Source organism: Mesoplodon bidens, assembly GCF_964165515.1.
Source record: "Mesoplodon bidens genome assembly, chromosome: 14".
In the NCBI taxonomy this organism is placed as follows: Eukaryota; Metazoa; Chordata; class Mammalia; order Artiodactyla; family Ziphiidae; genus Mesoplodon; species Mesoplodon bidens.
The window spans coordinates 44100640-44126635 of NC_138170.1; the positions used below are offsets into that span (position 1 = coordinate 44100640).

General features: G+C 44.1%; 2 protein-coding genes across 6 annotated transcripts in view; both read right to left on the reverse strand.

Annotated features, from left to right (window-relative positions):
* SPTBN1 (spectrin beta, non-erythrocytic 1) overlaps positions 1–6211 on the reverse strand; it is a 197909-nt gene extending 191698 nt beyond the window's left edge. For 2 of the 5 annotated variants that reach the window (XM_081254831.1, XM_081254827.1), the window contains exon 1: positions 6119–6211. The gene's annotated coding sequence lies outside the window, so the exon portion shown is untranslated. Of the gene's footprint in view, positions 1–3248; positions 3348–5415; positions 5500–6118 lie in introns of those variants that run through there. The other 3 variants (XM_081254829.1, XM_081254828.1, XM_081254830.1) reach the window with 3 other exon arrangements.
* Positions 6212–19329: 13118 nt separating this feature from the next.
* Positions 19330–19569, reverse strand: LOC308628059 (CDC42 small effector protein 1-like; the record flags this gene model as incomplete). The annotated part of the gene is made up of 1 exon (XM_081254604.1): positions 19330–19569. The coding sequence occupies one exon, from the start codon at positions 19567–19569 to the stop codon at positions 19330–19332; it is 240 nt and encodes a 79-aa protein (XP_081110730.1).
* Positions 19570–25996: the final 6427 nt, after the last annotated feature.

The window sequence follows — 25996 nt, forward strand, 5'->3', positions numbered from 1 at the left end:
GCCCTCGCACAGAAACGAAGAGCCAACACAGCCATAAATAAATAAATAAATAAATAAATTAAAAAAAAAAAAAAAAAAAAAAAAAAACCATATTGCAAAGTAATCTTAGAGTAGCAGCAAAGGAATAATATTCATATAAATGTTTCTTGGTAAAAGAACTATAATTACACTACTTTCAAGAACAGGAAACTGAACTGACAAAGGGTTTCCACTAAGTGGTCTTGCGCAGCCTCTGTTAATCAATATAAAAATTCCATTGGTAACACAGAATTTTAAAAAATAAAAGAATAACAGCTCTTTTGACATAAAAATGTTAAGGTAGTTTTAAGAAAGCACTCCAAGAGGGGTCAGTGGCTTGTATAGCTTGGGTAGTCCAAAGAGAAAGGAATGGAACTGTTATCAGCTGAACGCCTACTATGTGCCTAGCACTGTACACTGCTATCTCACAACTGTATGAGGAAGTATTATTATTTCAACTTTACTGATGAGGAAATCGTGATTCCAAGAGTAATGAACTAACCCAAGGACCTAGATGTGATCACATCGCTGGTATACAATAGCATTAGGATTTGAGCCCAGATCTGTTTGACTCTAAAACCCAAGCTCTTTCCAAACTAAGGAAAAATTTTCTGCAACAACATAATCATCCTTACAGACCTTAAAGGACAAAAACTTGATTATGACTCTACTGAAATTACGAGTGACTGTTGATCAAAATAAACCACAAAGAGGGCCTCCCTGGTGGCGCAGTGGTTGAGAGTCCGCCTGCCGATGCAGGGGATACGGGTTCGTGCCCCGGTCTGGGAGGATCCCATGTGCCGCGGAGCGGCTGGGCCCGTGAGCCGTGGCCGCTGGGCCTGCGCGTCCGGAGCCTGTGCTCCGCAACGGGAGAGGCCACAACAGTGAGAGGCCCGCATACCGCAAAAAAAAATTAAAAAATTTTAAAAAATAAATAAATAAAAAAATAAACCACAAAGAGTTTAAAAAAAAAAAAAACCCACAAACTGGGAGGTAGTTTTTGCAACACATATAATCCACAAGGGATTATTAGGCAATCTACATTAAATCAATCAATAAGAAAAATATCTAAAAGACATACAGACAAAAGACTAAACAAGGACTTAACAAAAGAGGGAACCCAAAAGGTCAATACTATAAATATATACTTAACCTCAATAACCAGGGAAATTGCAAATAAAAAGCACAATGAGATAACATTTCACAAATATGACTGGACAACATTTTGAAGTCTGGCAAGGTTGTGGAAACACTATAACATCTGTACACTTCTAGTAGGAATATAATCAATACAATATCTTTGGCATTATCTAATAAGGTTTGGCATTATCTAGTAAGGTTGATGATGCATATACCCTATGAGCCAGCAAATTTCATTCCTGAGAGAGAGAAAAACAAATAATATGTTTGTGTGCATGTGCATGTATCCCCACATACATAATAAGAGACATGTAGAAGACCCATTCATAGCAGCTCTTTCATAATAGCAAAAAAAAAAAAAAAAAAACTAAAATCAATCCAAATCTCCATCTACAGTAGAAAGAATAAATAAGCCATGGTGGAATTCTACACAGCAGTGAAAATGAATGAACTACAGCAACAAAATGAATGAGTCTCAGGAATATGTTAATCTGAAAGGACAAGTCACAGAAAAATACGTAAAGTGTAATTTCATTTATATAAAGTTCTGAAACATAAAATAAATAAGAATTTTTAAAAGGATAACCCATAAAGAAGAGCAAGGGAATGATAAACACAAAATTCAGGACCGTGGTTGCTTCAGATGGGATGACAGAGGGGCACATAGGAGACTCCAAATGTATAATAGGTTCTTCTTCTTGAACTAAGTGGTGGCTGCCTGAGTGTCCATTGGTTTGTGATTCTGTAACATATCTTTTATGAGCATTATTTTGTATATACAAATCACTTAATAAAAAACAACTTTAAGGGAAAAAAAATGGACCAGAAGGTCAGGATATTGAATACACCAGGAAAAATAGCTGATGACAGAGAACAAGATGCCAGAAGAGAGCAGAGGTAGTAGAGGGGACCCTATGGTCAGGGGTTTAGCTTCCTGGACTCCAGTTCTGCTATCTCAAAACTAATGCCTTCTTCTGGGGGTGGTGGGGAGGCTGTTTTTTCAACTTTAGAGGTGTTTTCGAAAAGAACCTAAAAAAATGATTAATCTAAATAAACATAGTAAACAGAGCTCTTCCATCTAAAGATTATAGAACTTTAAATTAAATATTTATTTAATATTTCTGTATTAAATAAGTTACAATGCATGCATCAATTTCTTAGTGATGTAAGGGGAAAAATATGCTGATACTTCCGCAAAAGGCAAAAGATACTAGTAAGAACCTTTTGATACAGGGGTCTTTCAGCTGAAGGAGTAGAGCAGTTTCTCAATTTCATGTCCATACAGACCACTTAGGGGTCATGTGAAAATGCAAACTTTGATTGGAAAGGACTGAGCCTCTAAGAATTTACATATACAACAAGCTCCCGCTTCATAAGCGATCCTGTCCTGATGTTGCTGGTCCACGAACCTCACCTCACTATGGTAGCAAGAGACATCATGAAAGTGCCTTCTCTGGTGATGTTTAATAATAGAAATATGAGAGTATCTAATTGAGACCGTTTCATTTTCCCCCAAAGTAGAGATTGATGACGTTATTCCTACACTATAAAAACTTGGATACAGGACACTTGTTATCAGAAAAAAATCAAGAGTACTAAACTAGGTCTTTTGCAAAGAAAAGGTGCTTTGAGAAACAGCAAAGCCTGAAAAATTACAAGAGAACTCCAGGAGAGGTTTTACTCACCTGCACAGACCTAGAGAAATAGCTTTTCCAGCAGGGGTATTAGCCCTTTCCTTATGGAAGAACGGTTTATATTCCCAAAAGTCTCAAAGGAAGAAACCAGGACTACCATAAAGATATTCACAAAACATTAATTAAGGCCTGATTATCATGCAGATGTTGGTGGGGGGCCCCACATAATTAAAGGAGCATCCCATCACTGCATGTAAAAAATATATATGTTGGGCTTTAAAATTCTAAGAATATGCTGTTAAAATGAAAAGCTTATTATCTCAACAAAAACCACACCGAATAATTTCCACTCATCAGGCCTATGTTGTTTAGAAGTAGTAAAATCCTCCCATCTCAAAATAGTACTTCTACATGTAAAGTCATACTTTCATACAGCAAGACAAAATAACCACTCACATACTCTTCCAAGGAAACTCTGTCAATGCCAAGTCTCTGCTAAGGATGTGTCACTAGAGTGAGGTCTTGTCGCTGCTCCTGCAACATCACAGACAGTTGTTACTACTCTCATCCGAGAGATGCTCTTTACCGAAAGCCTGCACAGCAGACGTCCAAGTGACAGCAGTTTCTTCACTGCCCCAGTACTTCTCATTCATTCTCTCTGATGAAGGTTTTGGTCCATCCAGAGAAAACAGAGTTACAAAGAGCTTAACCTAACAGAATTCTGCACCTGCTAAGTCAGAACAGCTAAACCTCCTGTGACATCAACACAGGGTATTTTCTTACAACACAGTAAATCCAAAATGTCTGGATAATCCATGGAAGGAATACTCCCAAACATCATAATGCAACATGATTTTATACAACCAGCACAAAGGTTTAGCCCAAATCTAAAAAATTCTACATTTTAATGGCCCTCTATTAATGAAAATAATGCACATAAACCACACAATCTGCAGTCAATTCTATTCTGCAGAGACACATAAAATCAAATGCCACTAACTTGGGTTCATTAGACATTTAAAAAATAAAAGCAGACACACCTTGCTTTGAAGCACTGATCTTCCTTTCCAGTTAACATACTGAAATCCCCTTTTTCACCTATACATTCTAGAAGAGCCTGGGGTGAAATCTGAAATGTATCCCATTTGCCATCCCACATTGAATTGTAGAAGTGGCATTTAGAAGGGAAATTCCTCGGGTACTACCCCAGACTAAACAGATGAGGATGTTGGAACATCTCCTTTTGACCAGACACCAGCTCCACACGCCCTGGTGGTCTGCCCTTCACAATCCCCTCCCCGGCCACATCTGCAAAATATATGTATATAAAAAGTACACATACATATAAACAAACAAATGCAGTCAGTTACCACCACAATCCCATTATTCATGACTGGAGACTTAACTTGGCTATCAAAGCCAATCTGAATACCAATTTACCACCAGCCATGACACATTTACCAAATAATCCTTAATAAAGAATCCAAACATGTAATTGTATTCGATTACAGAAAACGCAAACGATGAAAACAAAGCAAATACAGGTTAAAGAAATCATTTACCAGCCATCAAAAACATATATAAGTTCTTTTTAAAACAATTTACTGAATGTTAATATTTTTTGAAATGTCTCAGGGACATATGAACTAAAATATATCAATGGTTTCATTTCAAAAAATGGTTTCCTACAGGAAAAATTCATACTCTTAGTATTGATCAAAGACAGAGGTACCGTAATGTCGTAGCTGTAAAGCACCAAATAAACATCAACTTTCACATATGATGAAACAGATGGAGAGTTGGGCTGTGGTTTACGGATTACGGGTGAAAAGACGCTGCGACTCCCAATACAGACTGCACCACTGCCTCCGCACACCACTGGGCCCAGTCATCCCGGCAGCCCCTCCCTACGGCTCAGGTCCCTCGGTCGGAGATCAGATTCTGGTCTGCAGCCGCAGGCCGACTCCCTCTGCCCGCATTAACACTGCAGGACACCCCTTCATCCCAGCACGGCCCAACAGGCCAGGCAGGAGGGGGTTACCCGAAGAGAAGACTCCCCCCCCTCACAACTAGGTGACCTGGTCCTCCCGACGCCACATCCAGCTGAAGCTGCATGACAAGGTAGAAGCAGCTCCGGGTCTTGGCCAAGGGCAGCCCTGGGCCTGGGTGGGGCCCGGCGGGGGCCGCAGGCGCCGAGTGGCCTTGCCAAGCCCCGCCAGCGAGAACCAGGGGAGGCTGCGATACTGCTGCATTGTGCTGCATCACGGCGAGGGCACCGTGAGCCATCCATCTTGCCAAAAAAATCACATCCCCGTCCAGATAAACCCCACCGAATCAATTTTTCTCCTCCGCCGAAGCACCCCCATACTCGCCCTCTCCCCACTTACTATCTGGCCCGGCTTTTGACTGGAAAAATAACGGACACGGTTTGTGTACCGATGCCCACAACACTCCCCCCTCCGCATCTGACGGCAGGCACTTGGCATCTTTCCTATCACAAAAACAAAGGGAAGCCTCCCCCCCAAAAGAGGGCCGCGGGCGTGGTGTGAGGGTTGATGACCAGAGGGGCTTCCAGCCCACTTCCCCAAAGGCAAGCCCGGAGGGTCCCCGTGCTGGCACAAACCTGTTGAAGAGAGGGTGGCAGGAGCTGAAGGGCGGGCGCAGCGGCGGCTCCGCGACCCGAGGAGGCTCCCGCCCAGCCCTGGGAGAGCGGGGACGGTAGGGAGGGCGGGGGGCGGGCGCGAGGATGGGCGGGGGTGGGGGCGCCGGGCCGCCGCCTCCGTTTCAGCTGCAGCGCGGCGCAGCCGGGACCACGCCTGGCCGCATCCCCCGTACCGTTACGCGCAGAGCCCGGCCCTGTCAACACCGCCCCCGCTCGCCACCAGCCGGGGCTAGAGAGAGGGCACCCGAAAATACACCCTCCCGTCTGCCCACTTCGCAACCACCCCCGCGCCGGGGGCCGCTGCGCCCGGCTGGAGGGAGGAGGCGGCGGAGGCGGGGAAGAAATCGGCCCCAATGCGTCCAGGGATGAGGCTGGGCGGCCGCGGTGCGCACGGCTGCTCTGCGACCGCCTCACTGCGGAGCCCGCCGCCCCCCGCCCCGCACCGCCCGCGTACTCAGAAGCCACTGGAGACCCGGCTCCCGCGCCACCCCCGCCCGGGCTCTACAGCTTCCCCGCCCCCACCCCGCTCCCTGGGCGCAGGGCAACTGCGGGACAGCCGCGTCCTCCCGGCCTGGGCCAGCGCCCCTCCTCCCGCCGCCCAGGAGCCAGCCCGGGAGACAGCCCCAGTGAGTTGGCATCTTCCTGCCTCAGGCCCCCTACCTACCTCCTGCGGATAGGGGGGTGGGGGCGCCGGGGTCCCGTCCTCCTCCCGCTCCTCGGCGGCCGGGCGGGTGGGCCGGGAGGCGACTCCGCGGGGCTGTCCGCGGCTGGGGCCGGGGCTCACAGGACGGGACCGGTGGGCGCTGCTGCGCGGGGCTGCGCGCTCGCTCCGGGCAGAGAGGCGGCCGAGGGAGGGACTGGAGGAATCCGCAGCCTGCTCGGCAACAGCTGCACTGATTCCGGGGGTTGGGCGGGAGCGCGGGGCGGGGGGAGGAGGGGAGGGAGCTGCAGGGAGGGGGCGAGGGGCGGGGAGAGGGAGAGCGCGGACGCGGGCAGGCGCCGGGTGCGCGCACACGCGCGCGCGCGCACACGCTCTCTCCCGCAGACCCTCCTCCGCTCTGCCGCGCTCCTCCCTCCTCGGTTTCCCTCTCCCGCCGGCCCTCCGCACTCGCCGTGAGACCCGCAGCCGCCCACCCGGCGCCTGCTCCGCGCGCGACCCGAACCTCGGGCGCGTCCACGCTTTCCCCGCGGAGCCTCTGCCCTGGCCCAGCGCCGACCTTGTCCCCTGCCGTGGGGACTGGCCGGGGCTGGCCTGGGCAGGATGGGCACCGCCGCCGCGCTGTCCGAGCCAAGGGACAAAGGGGGCTTTGTCCCCACAGCCGGCAAGGGCCAATTTCATGTTTAATTTGAGGCTAATTCGATTATCGCCATGGAAAAGGGCAGCCTAATTTTCTACGTGACTCTTGATGTTTGCGTTTGGAACGCAATGGAGAGAGCGTGTTATGTATGGGAGGCTTTGGAGAGTCGTTTGGCTGTTTAGTTTTAGTTCTAGGTGGTGATGCCTTATGGGTTCTGCCCAGCCTGATGAAGACCGGTGGTGACCTCTCCGTGGGAAACCTGGGCGATGGAGGGAAGGCGGTTGTTCCTCGGCGAAGTGAAGATTTTCCTCCTTTATGAGTGATTTTTCACCCTTTCCCTCGGGGTAGCTGGTAATAGGCCCTACAAGTGGTTCGTGCAACTCTTGCCTCTCTCGCCCTAACGCCGGCTCACTTTAGCCTGATTCGGGTGCCCTTCCCGAGCCACTCCTAGGAAGTGGGGAACGCGAGGGCCTGAGGGCTTGAGTTCTCCCCCTACCCATGTACCGTGAGATGGACACGGGACGTTTCCTCGAGACTTGGCAAGTGCTAGAGCCGATTCTCAACCAGCTTGCCTACCCTGGCAATACCCGAAGCTATGTAGAAATTCTGGAACCGCCACTGTTGAGGAGAAAAGATGGTGTCATCACCAGGACCACGAATAGAAACGCTCTTTAGAAAACAGCCTGGAGAAACTGACTTTCTCCGTGCTCTGTAAGTGCCCATGGCGGCACTGTAAGCCTTCAGAGGGAAGAGGGGCCTTCTCCGTTGTTAAAAAAAAAAAAAGCCCTAAGGCTTTTCTCCTAAAGATCTGACCCTCAATACCTGAATAAAAGTTTTTTCAAAAAAAAAAATAATGATAATAATAGTCAAATAGCTAGCATCGTGCTTATGTCTCAAATCAGTAGACATGATGGATTTATATTTTTGTATATATTTTTCATGAATATTTTAAAATAAAACTAAACAAAATCGTCTCCGCAAAGTGAAAATGATTCTTCCTTTTAGGCTTTCGCCATCAGTTTGAATGTTTGACCAAAGTTTATATTTGATCTATATGAAAAAAAATTGAGGAAGGCAAATGATTTAACATTTTTCTCACAAGGTTGATCAACACAGCCTGGTGAACTCTCAAAAGGCAGGGTTCTCTGTTCACTGCTTGTACATAGCAGGCATTTATAAGGTACTCAAAAAATATTTGTTGAATTAAACAGAATCAACATGTATGTGGCTGCCCTTATTAGGTAATGCTGGAAACCCACTAGAAATAAAAGTTGTTTCCCTTTCACTTATTTTGTGCCAGAGCTCCCAGCACCTCCCCACCTACAGTGTTAATGAAATACCAAAGAAAACAATGGCAGTACTGAGAAATGCCTGTTTGAGTTCTTTCAATGTTATTCTGCAATTGTGACTCTTAACTGCTTCCTTTATCACAGATAACAGTACTCGAATAAATCTGCATTTGATGCATCAGTCACCTCCCCTACCCCATTCCACTCCCACTTAGTTTTAAAATTTTCCTTCAGAAAGGAAAGCCACACATAACTTTAGCAAGATACTTTAGTAAAGTGGCAGTAAGTATTCCAAACATGTGAAAGACAAGGATTCAGAGTTTCACTATCAATACCTGACTAGCAATTTCAAATTCTTACCTTTTGGTGGTGGCGGGGGGGGGGGGGGGGGGGCGGGGAAGCATCACCCAGGAGAGCCCAGTGTATCACTGACCAAGAAAAATTAACAAGTCAAAAAAAAAGTCTAAACCTGGAGAGATTATTGGAGAAGACACATATCTCTGTGGAAAGAAAGAATCTAGAAAAAGAAAAAACTTTAGGCAATAATGATGGTAACTCAAAAGGATTATTCCCAAATGTCTCAGAAGCAACTTTGCTGAAGTTTATCCTCACATTAGAATCAAGGTTGATTTAAAGGAACCTTAAACTCCTCGGTTTCCTGTCTGTAACATTCTACTCTCCATTTTTAAAACCATGTGAGTATATATGGCTTTGTCTCCCATAGAAATAATAATTTATTACAAAATTTTTGAAATGTAAATAGTTATTTTAACTTCCCATTCAAAATGTAGGGGAAAATCTTGTCAACATACATTAGTCACTATAGACTGTTATGATAACACCATAGACTGTGTTACGAAAACACCTAGTTCCCAAATCTCAGTATAATATGCACTTTCCAAATCAACAAAAACTAATTTGTTGCTTATACAAAGTCAACTGTGGTTCCAAGAGACTCTCTGGGGAAGCTGTCTTCCAAGTGTCAGCTCAACATTCCAGAATACTTTAATACTATGGTACCTTCATGTCAATGGGTACTCCCACAATATCCATTGCAAGGGAAGAATGTAATGGAGGGTTAAGTACCAGCAACTAAATACTTCTGCCCAGAAATGACACAAGGTTTCCTCCACTCACATTTCATTTGCCAAAGCAAGTCGTGTGGCTACACTTGAAATCAGATATTAATGAGCAGTAGTGTTGTCTGCCACTACCTGTTTTATTTAGAAAAGACAGAATGGTACTTTAACTATTTCCTTGGTTATATTAACACAATTAATACCCATATACATGCAAACTATTATGTATAAAATAAGCTAAGGATATATTGTAGAACGTGGGGAGTATAGCCAATATTTTATAATAACTAAAATAATAATTCAGATTATAAATGCTAAGTTATGTATATTTTACCACAATAAAAATTAAGAAAAAAAAGAAAGCCCATCTTTTATTATAATAATAGTACTCTAAAATTTTTAAATCAGGACACATTTTGAAAACTTGAATAACTTTTTTCATTTCTAATATTCTTAAACCTGACTTCTTTTTAACCTTGAACTAGTCTGGGAAGTCTCCTCATATTAGAAATGTTCCATTTGGTGATTTACACATATTAATTTTGCACTGGGGAAACCTAAAGACTTACATATTTAAACTGTCATTACCATGAATGAATACTTTTTGAGCACCAATAACACACTTACTGCTGAATAAAATAATTCATTCTTTCAATTATTCAAGAAATATGTATGCCTTAATCTGTTCTAGGCTCTGAAATAGAGCAGTGGGCAAAACAGTAAAAAAATCACTGCCTTCATGAATCTTCCATTGTAGTAGAGGGTACAATCAATCAATAAGCAAGCAAAACATATGTATGATGATCAGACTATATGGTAATGTAACTATTTAGAAATAATATTTGTAACATGGTCTGAATAGTCTCAGCTTTCTATAAAGTTTCTTCAAATTTTTCTGTTAATAATAATGATCATAAGTAGCAACTATAAAAAGCTTAACAGTTTTTAAAGTGCTTTAGCAAATGCCATACTATCGTGTCCTTTTGTCAGTTCTGTGAGGTAGATATCAACCCCATTTTACAAATGAGAAAACTGAGACATGGGTAGGTTGAGTTGTCGAAGTTTACACAGCTACTAAGTGCCCATGATATCTACTTGGAAGCTAGTATATCAGAGCTGTGTGCCTGGACATTGCATATTAATTATTAAAAAGTAATTCTCTTTGCAAGATGAAAAAAAGTTCTAGGGATGGGTGGTGGTGATGGTTGCACAACAATGTGACTGCACTAATGCCATTGAACTGTACATTTTAAAATGGTTAAAATGGTAAATATAATGTATATGTTACCACAGGTTTTTTTTGTTTTTGTTTTTGTTTTTGTTTGTGGTACGCGGGCCTCTCACTGTTGTGGCCTCTCCCGTTGCGGAGCACAGGCTCCAGACGCGCAGGCTCAGCGGCCATGGCTCACGGGCCCAGCCACTCCGCGGCATGTGGGATCTTCCCGGACCCGGGCACGAACCCGTGTCCCCTGCGTCGGCAGGCGGACTCACAACCACTGCGCCACCAGGGAAGCCCTACCACAGGTTTTTTAAAGTTCTTAAAGTAATTCTGAATTTAAACCTCTGGAATAGTAGAGTAGACGTTCTCTTAATGATTCTTCACTTAGCCCACTTGTTGGATGACACTGTTCACTCGCTCTGTGTTGTAAGCACACTGATGTCTAAGGCACAACAAACATACTCTGCTGGTAGACTATTCTCTTCTACATCTGTGTATTTCAGCTCCTACCAGTTGTGTTATATATTTACCAAGGCAGATGTGTTTGTCCCCAAATTTGTTTATGCCAGTTATACTTATACCTAATAATTATACTTATTATAATTAATTACATTATAATTGTAATTAATTGTAATATAATTGGTGCATTACATACACCAATTAAATATGAGTATTTTTGAAATGTCTCAAGAAAGGCTAAAAATACTGCCATCAAATTACGCATGGTCAAGCTAACAGTAAAAAATTAGAAAGGGTGGAAATTATAAAAACCTTGAAATATTAGGAGACAGGTTGCCTTGCAGGTGTCTCTAAGTTCTTAATCAACTTAAAAGAAGACAAAAATGTGTATCAGGGGCTTCCCTGGTGGCGCAGTGGTTGAGAGTCCGCCTGCCGATGCAGGGGACACAGGTTCGTGCCCCGGTCTGGGAGGATCCCACATGCCGCGGAGCGGCTGGGCCCGTGAGCCATGGCCACTGAGCCTGCGCGTCCGGAGCCTGTGCTCTGCAATGGGAGAGGCCACAACAGTGAGAGGCCCCCGTAACACACACACACACAAAAAAAAATGTGTATCAAATAGCTGTGGCTTTTGCAAAAGAGAAGTGACCTTTCACTCAGTAAACATGTTCAGAGAAACACTTTGTTTTTCAACAGATTAACAGGTGAATATAAATTTACGTTTCAAGTAAAACAAAACTTTGTCTTTTTCCAGATATACAACTATAATTTTATTTTTCTTTTGAAATGTGCTCCAAGGATTAGGCAATGAATCATTAGATATGACACCAAAAACATGAACAACAGCAACAAAAATAGACAAATTGGACTTTATCAAAATTTAAAACTTTTGTCCATCAAAGGACAGTATCAAGAAAGTGAAAAAATATACAGAATAGGAGAAAATATTTGCAAATCATACATCTGATAAGGGTCTAGTATTCAGAATATATAAAGAACTCACAACTCAACAACAAAAAGACAAACAACCCCATTCAAAAATGGGCAAAAGAGTTGAATAGAATTTTCTCCAAAGAAGATATTCAAGTGATCAACAAACACGTGAAAATATGTTCAATATCATTAGTCATTAGGGAAATGCAACCCACTAGGATAGCTTTAATTAAAAAAAAAAAAAGTAAAACAAGAAAATGGAAGAGATCAGATTTGTGGTTACCAGAGATGTTGGGGGTGGAGGGGAGGGTGGACAACATAGTCAAGAGGTACAAATTTGCAGTTATAAGATAAATAATGAACAACACAAAGACAACAGTTAACACTGCTCTATGATATGTGAAAGTTGCTGAGACAGTAAATCCTAAGAGTTCTTATCATAAGGAAAAAAATTGTTTTTCTTTTATTTTGTATCTATAGGAGATGGTGGATGTTAACTAAACTTGTGGTAATCATTTCACAATAAATGTAAGTCAAATCATTATGCTGTATACCTTAAACCTATACAGTGCTGTATGTCAATTATATGTCAACAAAACTGGGGGAACAGCAGAAAATAACTAGTATTGGCAAGAATGTGGAGGAATTGGAATCCTCATGCACTGTTGGTGGGAATACAAAGTGGTACAGCTGCTGTGGAAAACAGTTTGGCAGCCCTTCAAAAAGTTAAATAGAATTACCATACAATACAGCAATTCCACTCCTAGCTATATTCCCAAAAGAACTGAAAACAGGTACTCAAAACACTTGTGCACAAATGTTCATAGTAGCACTCTTCACAATAGCCAAAAGGTGGAAACAACGCAAATGTCCATCAATGGATGGATAAACAAACTGTGATAGATATATACAATGGAATACTACTCAGCCATGAAAGGAACGAAGCACTGATACATTCTACAATGTATTAGTACATTGTACACTTAGCATATATACACAGCATAATGTGAAAAAAGCCAAACACAAAAGTCACATATTGTATGATTCCATTTATATGAAGTATCCAGAATGGGTAGATCCATAGAGATAGAAAACAGATTGTGGTTGCCAGGGGCTGGAGTGAGGGGCTGGGTGAGAATGGGGTATAACTGCTTAATGGGTATGGGGTTTTATTTCGGAGTCATGAAAATGTTTAGATAGAGGCGGTAATTTCATAACATATTGAATATATTAAATACCACTGAAATGGTTGCTTTAAAATGGATAACTTTTTTTTTTTTTCTTTTTGCAGTACGCGGGCCTCTCACTGTTGTGGCCTCTCCCATTGCAGAGCACAGGCTCCGGACTCGCAAGCTCAGCAGCCATGGCTCACGGGCCCAGCCGCTCCGCGGCATGTGGGATCTTCCCGGACCCGGGCACGAACCCGTGTTCCCTGCATCGGCAGGGGGACTCTCAACCACTGTGCCACCAGGGAAGCCCTGCATGTTCTTTAAAACTTTCCAGGACTTCCCTGGTGGTCCAATGGTAAAGAATCCGCCTTTCAATGCAGGAGACTCCGGTTCAATCCCTGTTCGGGGAACTAAGATCCCACATGCTGTGAGGCAACTAAGTCCGTGCGCCACAACTACTGAGATTGTGCGCCTCAACGAGAGAGCCCACGTGCCGCAAACTACAGAGCCCATGTGTCCTGGAGCCTGCGCTCCACAACTAGAGAGAAGCCCCAGCGCCTCAATGAAAGACCCCTCGTGCCTCAGCAAAGATCCCGCGTGCCGTAACTAAGACCCAGTGCAGCCGAAAAAATAAAGAAAATAAAGTTAAAAAAAAAAAGAACTTTCCTACATGCTCCCCTTGAGAAAGGGTTTACCACAATTTACCTCTCAGATATAAGATAATTATTCCACTTGCATATTTTCAGGCAGCTTGATTCTCATTATTCCACTACAGGAATATAAAAGTGATCTGAGTTCTTATAGTTGAAACCAAAGTAGAAATTTTTAAAAAGAATTTTCTGGAATCTCCCTTTGGTAAGTAGCAGCTGAGAATGAGGAGGGGAAAAGCTCAGAGTGTGATGGCTCTCCATATAACAACGTGTACTTTTCTTCGTCGTCCCAACCTGCACTGTCCAATACAGTAGCCACCAGGCCACATCTTGTAGTGAGCAGTTGAAATGTGGCTGGAGTGACAGAAAACCTGATATTTTAAGTTTAATTAACTTAAATTTTAAAATTGATTCTTGGTTTAGTTATTAGACAATTTCTAAGTATGTTTAGAACAACTTGGGTATTTGAAACTACTTGTTCTAACTGTAAATTTTATGAACTCTATATACACACCAAATTCAAAGACTTAGTTTAGAAAAAAAGAATGTGAAATATCTCAATTTGTAAAATGTCAATTATACATTGCAATGATATTATCTTGGGTATAATGGATTAAATAAAACATTTAAGAATTATTTTCACCATTTCTATTTTATTTTTTTCAAATAAAACTATTGCAAAATTTTAAAATTATGTCTGTGGCTCACCTTACAATTCTATTGGACAACCCTGTTTCTGACATTGTCAATGGGGACCTCAGTCATTGGCATTCTGACTATTTAGGTTTGCGAAAACAGAAGAAAAGCAACTAGAATTTGGAATATGCCACAAAGCAAGAACTCCAAAGTGAGGTCATTTCCAACCCCCAGGCTTCCCATAGTGCCTCCATCACAATGGCCTCGGTATCTGTGGGCAGCAAGCCAGATGCTTTTTGAGAGCAGAAGGCAGGCATGGCTAACGTTTTCATGACTGGTATCATTCTTTTGGAAGTCTAAAGACGACCTTGGCAATGACATCTTGCCATTGCCTCAAGATAAACCACCCACCCACCCCAATTTGACATACTTTGCTGGCCTATGTAAAGGATTCCAGAAGTGGGCTAGATTCATGCCTAGAATTCATTCAAGAAATTGCAAAAATTCATAGGCTGATGGGTGAGGAACAAAGAGAAACAGAGAGAAAAACCACTCCCTCACAGAGGTCAGAGAAGTTTAACATGTAGCTGGTCTGAAGAGAAACTCTTCTGTCTGGTTGAGTGATTGGATCTTGTCCTCTAATCATACTTCTGACATTGGGGTATCCTCATTTCCCATCCTCTGTCCTCAGATACTGAGTGGGTGGGGATGTGTGGTCACAGCACAAACTTCACACTGCATTCTCAGAGGATGACAAAAACACTAAGACTATCTTAGAGGCGATGAAATTCTGTCCTTGCTTGCTTCTCATGGTTTGCAGGCTGGTCTCTTCTCTTGGGTTCTTTCTTTTACACACAGGTTAGAGGAAGCAAGAGTTCAATTTTAATAATAAGCCTTTATTTAAGATTGAAATGTGGGCCCTTAAAGACTCACAAAAATGAGGAAATATTTGCTCAATTTCAGTTAATAAGCATTTTCCCCAAATGAGATGCAAGGTATAATAATTTTTGGTTATTGTTTTGACATTATTATTTTTACTACATATATATGTAGGCACTCTAAGTGCTTTACATGTATTTATTTAATCCTCACAGCTAATCTATGTGGTACATACCATAATTATCACCATTTTATTGATGAGGAAACTGGGGCAAAGAGATTGGGTCAGTTGCCTGAGGTCTTACAGGTCTTGAATTCTGATGAAAACAGAATTCAAACTCAGGTCCATCTAACACCAAAGCTGTTTCCAAAAGTTTGAAAAGGGAAATAGGATTTTAGTCATTTTACTACAAGCTTTAAAAGCAAACATAATGACTCGAGATGTGGTCAAAGGCACCCTTTTTTTTTTTAAACTGACATAGTTTTAATAAAACTTTAAAAAGACATTTTTCAGACCAGGGCTGTAAGGATGTGTCTAAGTTTGAAAAAATTTTAAGCACCTGGATTCTTAGGTGCTTATGTTTCAAAGTTCACCCAACTTGAAAGTCGTCTGCTCCTTAGTAAGTGCTGCCAATACGGGATAAGAAAAAATACTTTAAACAGAAAATCCCCCTGTGTTTGGTGAACAGAGCAGTATTGTTTGTTTTTCGAAAGGGACAGGAGATGGGGGTAGGGGTGGGAGTGTTTGTTTTTATGAGGTCTGCTTTGAAAAGCTCTTCTGAGGCCTTCCCAGGAGCAGCCAAGTGGGAGTGCTGGGGTTTGATACAATACCTGCTGGGTAAGTATGGGCCTGTCTCAGCTGCAAGCAATTTACACTCTCAGGACTCTCTCCAAAGAGGACCTTAGACCAAAGCAAGCTGAGAAAATCATATATTGGATTTCTAATTGCTACAGGGCTCTGGTAGGAACAAAAATATTTTTAGGTCTAAGTTTCTTAAGACAGTGGGCTAACTGAATCTGAGAAGAACTGGGGATTTTACCCGTTTGGTGGGAAGATTTATGCTATCTGAGGGGTAGATTCTAGGGAAGGCTGGGAAAATTATCCGAAAGCATTCTCTGAATTGTCTTAGCTATTGGCAATGTAGGTGCTACTCAGAGCCTTCTCCAGTCATTCTTCTGTTAATTTGCCCTCCAAGAGGATCTGAGAATTTGCTAGGCTGCCCCTGTCCTCCTCCTCAACTGAATTATCCCAGATCCTCCAGAAAGCATAAGGATGCTGATGCTGTAGTTGTGGGCCTTTCACACAATCACTGGCCACATCCCAGACAGATGGAGGCCTCTGGTTTCTGAGCACCTGTAACAGGTGGTATGAACTGGAGAATCAATGTGGCTGGCTTGAGAAGAAAACTCCAGGAATATCTCAACTGCCAAAGTTTCACCTTTCCAATGACAATATTGCCACAGGGATTCATACCCCAGTACAAAGCTGCAGCAATAAATTAGTAAATCATTCCTTAGTTCTTCCCTAGCCTCACTGAAAACTGAAAATCAACAAGTAAGGTATATATCTGTTTTTGTTTAAACATACTGTCACCATCAGAGGTTTCTCTTTTAACTTCAGCTTTTTCTTTGCGTAGGCAATATGTTCACATTCTTAAATAATCAAAATGGTATTGAAAGGTATGCATTGAAATTCTCACTCTCACCCTGTCCCCACTCACCTCATAGCCCCACCTCCATTCCCCATAGGTAACCACTTTTTAAATTTCTATGTACTCTAAAGGGGCACCTCTCTAAAAGAGATACCTGCCCAGTGTCTCTTTAGGCATGTATAAACAAAATCAAATACATAGTTTTATTATTTCTCTCCCTTTATTACACAACAGGTAGCATACTACAAACACTGTTCTGTATCTTGCCTTTTTTTTTTCACTTAATGCATCCTAAAGCTTTCTCCTTCTCAGCACATGGTAAGCTTCCTTATTCTATGTTGTTGTTGTTGTTACAGCTTCTTACTATTCCATTATATGCCACACTTTATTTATTTGGATTGTTCAGTCTTTTGCTTTTAAAAACAATGCAATCAAGGGTTTGTGACCAGATATTTCTGGATCAAACTTTGTTCCTCTATTCACTGGAAATCCCACAGGCATGTATATGGCAGTCCAAGGGGTGTACACTAGACTTACAGAAGGGTAGAGATAGAAGAGGCTTCGGATCTCATCTAATCCAACCCGCTGTTTTAAGAAAGAGGAAACCAAATCTCAATGAAGTGACTTACCCAAGATTACAGAGTGGTTGGTCTGGGACCAGAGCCCAGGTTTCCTGGTTCCCAGCCTGAAGTTTTCCCTGCTAGATCACACTGCTGGGTGCTGCGCGCGCACGCGTGTGTGTGTGTGTGTGTGTGTGTATTGCTCCTCCAGGAGTATAAAACTCATTGGATACAAAGTTGAACATGATAAGAGCCAGGAGAGAGCTACAAAGCCCTGAGGGGATTCCTTCAAAGAGGAAGATACCGGGCTTCCCTGGTGGCGCAGTGGTTGAGAGTCCGCCTGCCGATGCAGGGGACACGGGTTCGTGCCCCGGTCCGGGAAGATCCCACATGCCACGGAGTGGCTAGGCCCATGAGCCATGGTCGCTGAGCCTGCGCGCCCAGAGCCTGTGTTCCACACCGGGAGAGGCCACAACAGTGAGAGGCCCGCGTAGCGCAAAAACAAAAAAGAGGAAGATACCAGGTTAGGGGAAATCTGGAAAGGCTTCATCAAGAACGTAGCATTCATGGTTGGGCCTGGAAGAATGCATAGGATTTTACGAGGTTGAACAGGTGAAAAAGGACGTTCAGGTGAAGAGGTCAGCAAGAGCAAAGACATGGACATGGGAAAGCATCAGGTATCTTTGTGTAGCCAAGAGCCAAGTGTGTCTGGAGTATAGTGTATGATTAGAAAATAAAACTATTAGTAGCTTTAATGAGATTATTGAGCACTTACCTTATGCCAGATGTTATTCTGAGTGCTTTATCAATATTAACCTTTAATCTTCACAACCCTATGAAGCAGTTACCATTATTAGCCCCATTTTCCAGGTGGGAACACTTGGGCACAGAGAAGGTAGGTAACTGGGCTTAAGTCCCACAGCTAGTACGTTTACATTCTAGAGAGTCTGGCTTTAAAAGAGCGTTAGCACTTCTCCCTGGTACTGGGAGATGAGACTGGAAAAAGAAAGTGGTCACATTAGAGACGATGTTGGAACACTTGGTGAGACACAGAAAGATTTATACTACCATGGATTGCAAAGGGAAGGAGGCAAGTGTTTATTGAGTATATACAATGTCTTCAAAATATGATGAGAGATAGACTTATTTTCTCTTTTTAATTAAAGTTTTTATAAATTTTAAAAAGGGAAAGATCTTAGGGAGCCAGCAATGCTACAGAAACATAGGGTTAGAGGCCTACCTAGAGAAAGACCCTGGTACTGGCAGAGAGATATTGAGGGACTGTGAGTTTAAAGTCTGAGATCTAAAGAGAAAGAGTAGACTAGCCAGTGGTCACCCTCCCAGCCCCTGCTTGACATCTGCCTCAGTTCATTCCAGGAGGAAAGAGAAGGGCAGGGAGGTAGGGAGCATCTCAGCAAAGCCAGTTTCAGCTTTGGTAATCTCACCTACCGACCATATTTAAGGAGTTCCAGCTTAAGAGTTTAAAAGCATATGGCACCTAGGCTGTCATTCGGGAGAAGGGATCACATTCCAAGTCCAAGAAAACTCCTATCTCAGATCTGAGAGTGTTCAGGGCTTCAGCTGGGCTCCTCTGGCTAACGAGTAGTCACTTGGTCAGTCCTGCTGCCTTGACCCCATCTCCAGGAGGGGCTACAGCCAGAGAGGGTAGAGGGAGTCCAGCGCCCAAACCTTTTTTTTTTTTTTTTTTTTTTTGCGGTACGCGGGCCTCTCACTGTTGCGGCCTCTCCCGTTGCGGAGCACAGCCTCTGGATGCGCAGGCTCAGCGGCCATGGCTCACGGGCCCAGCCGCTCCGCGGCATGTGGGATCTTCCCGGACCGGGGCATGAGCCCGTGTCCCCTGCATAGGCAGGCAGACTCTCAACCACTGCGCCACCAGGGAAGCCCCGAGCGCCCAAACCTTTTGAGGCACTATTAGATAGGGAAAAGAGGGGCCCTGGGGTCACTGATTCTAGGAGGGAAACTGGTAGGAGCAGCATCTCTTCTGGGCTGGACAGAGTGACGCTTGGACATACAGCAGAACCATGCCTATTGGAGCTACAAGCCCCTAGAATTGCTCCACAGCCTGTCTTGGTTTCCCTTGAATCTGATCTGCTCCTGAACTGCACCTGTCATGGCCAGTCCATCTCCAACCCCCATCTCCCTAGAGCCAATGTGAGTCAGGTGGACAAAATTCATTGGTTCCCCAATCATGGCCCAGTCAAACCGCCTCCTCTTCTTCCTCAGCTGGGGTTTCCCTACTATGCAGCAGCCCAGTTTGTGCCAAAATTCACTCATCCCCTGCTGGTTACAGTTTCACTCTGCCTGAGGCCCCAGAGGCCTCTTACTCTGGTGCCTTGACCGCCCACTCCTCACTCCCCTCAGGTGTAACAGCATCCTAGGTTTACTCAGCTGGACAGGTATAGAGAAAGTAGAGTCTCTGGAGCCCTAAGCTGAGCAGTGAAGGTCAGCGTCTCAGACCCTGAGAGACTAGCAAGGTCAGAGAGTGGGGCGGGCAGGCAGGCACAAGATTATGTCTTCCACAGACTTGGAACCCTATTCTACTCCGGCATTGAGGCGACCGGCGGCAGCTGGTTGGGGGGGGGGTCCCACTTGGGGCCCACCAGTGTGGGCTTTCCAGGCTCACTCCTCGGCGGGGTGGTGAAGCCAAGGGCCTGCTGGCAGAGCTAGATTTCTTTTCTACATAATTCAGATGAGGAAACCAGGACTCTGAGAGAGTAAGTGACTTACCCAAATTCTCAAAGCTGTCAAGTGGCAAAGAAAGCCTTTGAGGACCTGTGTCTGAGCTAGTGTTCTTGCTTATCTAAATGTAGCTCACAGAATGCATGGCCTAGAGGGGAATGGAGTTCCGTGGTGAAGCTAGCTTGGGAAATGCTCAGATAATCCAAAACAGACCTTAATTTAATTGCAGATTTTCTCAGACTTTAATAGGCTACCATGCTTCATAAGGTGGACGTCTCACATTTCCAAAGCTAGTTTTACCACGATACCTCCTTTCCCACCACCCCTAAGCCCTTTGTTCGAGTCACATTCAGTGGAGAGAGTGCTGGGAGGATACTAGTTTGGGAAAGCCTACATAGACCATACTGGAGAAAGGAAGGAAAGGTGTGTTTCCTGATCACCTGGGTGTGTGGCCACTCTTTACAAATACAAACAAAGGGCACTTGAATCTTACTTCCTGAGAACTACACAGAAAAAACGTTATCTAAACTTCCACATCTCGGAAAGCTGGTGTGTTTTGTTTTTTGTTTTTGTCTTTGTTTAATTTTTGATTTGAATTTGATTTGAATTTTTTATTTGAAGACAAATAAATTGTCTTTGTTTTAGGGATCAGAATGGAAAATCCTGATTTGATTTCTATGGTAGAATCTCCCAATTCCTAGTCCAGTTCTTTCATACCCTAAGGTTAAGATGTTGGGATGTCAAAACCCCAAAATATATGTAGGTCATGCTTGATTGGATTATGCCTGTGGACTTAATTTGTATTTAGCTGGTGGTTTAATATATAATCCAGTGTTGTTATCATCTCACTATAAAAGACAGCATGTCCAAAAAAGAATACCTTTACCCTCTTCCTTCCGAAAATCGTCATAATGTGTAAAACTTATCCCTAGCATGACTGAACCAAGTAAAACCTTAGGCATTAAGAAAGGATTCTGGGGCTTCCCTGGTGGTGCAGTGGTTAAGAATCCGCCTGCCAACGCAGGCAACACAGGTTAGATCCCTGCGCCAGGAAGATCCCACATGCCGCAGAGCAACTAAGCCCATGAACCGCAGCTACTGAACCCACGTGCCACAACTACTGAAGCCCGCATGCTTAGAGCCAGAGCTCCGCAACAAAAGAAGCCACCTCAATGAAGAGTAGCCCCTGCTCGCCGCAACTAGAGAAAGCCTGCGTGCAGCAACGAAGACCCAACGCAGCCAAAAAATAAATTAAATTAAAAAAAAAAAGAAAGGATTCTGTACATCTTAAACACTATGTGAAAATAATACTCTTTGACTGGCTACAAATTCTGCCTGTCAAAGGACTTTTCTCAGGCAGTTTTTATTACATTTGGTAAGTTGGGTGGAACTTCCTTTTCAATTCTGGTAGTATTTTAAGGATTTGGGGGAGGATTATTGGAATGACCAGAAATGCTATTGGTGGTGGTTTTAATTACTCAATAAGATGACCTAATTTTAAGAATGAAAGGGCTGCTTAATAACACTTGCTCTTATTTAGAGCACCGGTGTGTGGGTGAAGCCTCCAAATTTTGCAAAAACTTCTAGAATCACTTGTAGTGTTATATCATAGTCTGGAGAATGTTCAGTAGTGATCCCTTTTAAGCAGATTGGAAAATAGAATATGAACATTGATGATAATGCTAATTGCAACAAAATACAGATCCATCCCTCAACTAATTAATTACCAATATAAATATCTTCTTTCTTTTGGACACCATATAATATGTACATATGCAATGGAATGTTTCTCAAGTATAGGAAATTGGGATCCCCAGCCCCCAAGAAACGTACCTGCCTTGTGAAAAGCTCCTCGTCTTAGGAATCATGGGAATTGGAATTCTGTCCAATTCTGGTGACTTCTCAGTTTATGGAGGTGGGTAGGAATTCTGTTTTCAAGTTCTTGGGTGAAAGGAAACTTGCAATGGGCATCCTGAATTGTAACCTCGCCCCCCCCCGCCTCCGTGAGCTCAGACAAATGGCTTCATCTCTTGTGCCTGTTTTTTTTTTTTTTTTAATCTCCCAATTTCTATTCTCGCTCTTTTGTATCCAGAGGTACATGTCATCTGAAGCCTTATGCACTTTGCATAGTAAATCAGGAACAAATCCAGGAGGGAGAATGAGACAGAGAGACAATTACCTGGTTAGTAGCACTAAGTTTCTGCATAAATTTTTTGCTAGGTTTTATGAACCTATGGTAATGTATGATGTTTCATGTGCTGCACCATGTCTTACACATTTATATATTTTCTCCTGGCCCTTGGGAAACTGAAGTCTCTGTGGAACATTCCATGAATGATCATCAGCGTTACATTCTACTAAAATAACTGGGACCTATTTATAAACCACAGGAAATTGTTCTTGCTCAGGATACAGTCTGAATAAGTAATTTAGAAAATGGAGGGGATTCCCTGGTGGCGCAGTGGTTGAGAGTCCGCCTGCCGATGCATTGGACATGGGTTCGTGCCCCGGTCTGGGAAGATCCCACATGCCGCAGAGCGGCTGGGCCCATGAGCCATGGCTGCTGAGCCTGCACGTCCGGAGCCTGTGCTCTGCAACGGGAGAGGCTGCAACAGGGAGAGGCCCGCGTACCGCAAAAAAAAGAAAATGGAAAACACTGTCAGTCATCCATATGTTTTCTCTATCTACTATTTTCTAAACTGGCCTTGAGTGTTCCTATCCCTATACCTTTGCTCATGCTGTTCTCAAAGCTAAGAATACCCTCCCCACTTTTCCAAATCCTCTTCTCCTTTAAGGTTCAACTCAAATGCCACTTTTTGGGTAGAAATTTCTGTACCTTTTTGACATGGCCCCTCACCGCCATAATCCAGGGATCTCTTTTTCCTTGCAATTGTGATTCACTTCTAGCCCCTAACACTTAGCACTTAAGTGCTCCCCTATTGTTCTCTCCTTTTTTAAAAAATAAATTTATATATTGATTGATTGATTTTTGGCTGCATTGGGTCTTCATAGCTACATGTGGGCTTTCTCTAGTTGTGGCGAGCGGGGGCTACTCCTGGTTGCGGTGCACAGGCTTCACTGTGGTGGCTTCTCTTGTTGCAGAGCACAGGTTCTAGGCATGTGGGCTTCAGTAGTTGTGGCACTCGGTCTCAGTAGTTATGGCTCACGGGGCTTAGTTGCTCTGCAGCATGTGGGATCTTCCCAGACCAGGGCTCGAACCCATGTCCCCTGCACTGGCAGGCGGATTCTTAACTACTGTGCCACCAGGGAAGTCCTGTTCTCTCCTTTTTGCCATTAGATAAAACTGGGATTTTCAGAGAGACTGTAAACTCCTTGAGAAGAGGGTCCTACATGAATAACCAAGAAAGCATCTAACACAGAGGTGAGAACATGGACAGCACTCAGTGCTGTTGGTATAAGGTGGTGGTTTTCAAGTGATCTAAAGCCAAGTGAAAGAAAATCACAGAAATCCTATGTGCAAAATAAACAAAGGTTGACCTACTGTGGTACAAGTTGTGGTAAAGGTAGGGACACTGGCATCCCATCAGCTGGACCCTACTCTCTACCCTCTTCTGAGCAGGCCCTGGAGCACCCCTAGGGTGCAGGCTCCCTTTGTCCCCTGCCCTGCTGGTGCCCTGTGTTCTCAGGCTTCCATGCTGGGTGTGTGCTAATGTTACCCACCCTCTCCAAAACAAGTGCATTCTCACAGTTTTTCTAAACAGAACACCTTGGCCTGACCCATGGATCCCCAACCAGTCAGTTGGAGAACTGGGTGTAGCTGATTATGGTGCAGTCCCTGTGGCCATATTCTCCCCTTCCTGCTGCTCCAGCAAATTCCAGTAGAAATGCCTGCAGGATTGAAATTCTGGGGTTCCTTTCAACTCAAACTTCCTCTCAACACAAACACACTCTTCCCCATAAGCAAACATTTCCTTGTTCCTTCATACTCCCAGTTAATTGCAGGGAAACAGAGTAAACAAATTTTTTGATAGAACTTTGGATGGCACAAGACACATCCTATTCAGAGCAGTAGGAACAGAATGCAAAGTGGCTGTACCATCCACTCTTTGACCCTGGCATCACTCCAACCCATCCCACCTCAGCACTGTGTGGACTCCTCCAAGATTGACCCCCTTGGCTGCCTGCTATCCTGGGCTTCATGCTTGCATTCTTGCTCCTCCCTTGATTTGATTATTGGGGCAACAATGCGTTTATCCTTGACTTTACATCCTGCTGACCTCCTTTTACGTGGGGATCCACTTTTCACTCCAGACTCTAATGCAGGCCCTGGTGCTCTTACTATTGTTCACTGACCAGTGGCTCTTCTGGGTCCACATGATCCTGTTTGCTTCAAGACACCAGGCCCTGACAGCCACAAATGGTGAGCTGTATATGCCAGCTAGAATCTGGGACTGTTTTCCAAGAGACCTTGCCTGGCTCTAAACTGTCTGTCCTACGAGCCCATTTCCATTCAGTCCCAAACTGAACAACCCCAATCTCAGTAGCCTCCTGACTTGACATCGTATGTGTTCTTCCAGCTATTTGACTTGGGCTTCCCTCAACAAACATCAGCCTTGTTCACCTTTGTGCTGTGTCCTCTAGAGCCCTTTGCCTGCCCCACCCCCAGTACCTGTCCCACTACAAGAAGTCACACTCTCACCGTCACCATTATAGGACATTCCACTGGCCCCTGGGGAATCAGCATGAGCCAGTCAGAGAAATCATTTTACAAACAGGGGGTTTTGATTTCCTTAAATTCACCGTGTAGGGCAGGAGTTATTCTCAGAAGGAAATATAAAATAGGGGATGTAAATCTGGAGTCTTAGTCCAGTCAAGAAGGAGGTACAGAACTTTTATAAAGGATAAACGATTTACTGTCTCTCCTACCATTCTACCAGATGGGGTGAGGCCTGCTGGGAATGTTGTGAGGGAGATGTTTATCAGGAGGATAGTAAAGGACTTAGGACTCTTTTGTTATCTACCTTCCATAAGCAGGCACTTTTCTCTTTTGTATTTCTTAGGGAGAAAAAAAGTGTTGGCTTGAACTCCTCTTGCTTTTTTTAAAAAAAATTTACTTATTTATGGCTGCATTGGATCTTTTTTTTTTTTTTTGCGATACGCGAGCTTTTCACCGTCCTGGCCTCTCCCGTTACGAAGCACAGGCTCCGGACGCGCATGCTCCCGACGCGCAGGCTCCCGACGCGCAGGCTCCCGACGCGCAGGCTCCCGACGCGCAGGCTCAGCGGCCATGACTCATGCGCCTAGCCGCTCCGCGGCATGTGGGATCTTCGCGGACCGGGGCACGAACCGGTGTCCCCCTGCATCGACAGGCGGACTCTCAACTACTGCGCCACCAGGGAAATCCTGCATTGAATCTTTGCAAAGATCTTTCTCTAGTTGCGGTGAGCGGGGGCTACTCTTCATTGCGGTGTGTGGGCTTCTCACTGCGGTGGCTTCTCTTGTTGCAGAGTTCAGGCTCTAGGCGAGTGGGCTTCAGTAGTTGTGGCACTCAGGGTCAGTAGTTGTGGTTCGCGGGCTCTAGGGTGCAGGCTCAGTAGTTGTGGCACTCAGGGTCAGTAGTTGTGGTTCGCGGGCTCTAGGGTGCAGGCTCAGTAGTTGTGGCACACAGGCTTAGTTGCTCCGCGGCATGTGGGATCTTCCCAGACCAGGGATCGAACCCGTGTCCCCTGCATTGGCAGGCAGATTCTCAACCACCGCACTACCAGGGATGTCCCCCTCATGCTTTCTTATGTAATAAAAAAGTCAAGCAAATGGCATGTCTTGGTTCGACCTGGACTCACAGCCTGCCTGCATTATCACAAGTGCTGAGGTGGAGGCTCTGTGTGCCTTGAGGATTATCATGCATTTTTTTCCCCAAGGGTTAAGCCTTTTTCCATGCAGGAGGGGCCCATCTCAGGGCAGGCCATTATGATGCCTAGTCCCTTGTTGATGTTTCAGCTAGTGTTAAATAAGTCTTTAGGGTACTAAATTTGAAGGCAAGATTTCCAAAACCAGTTTTCCT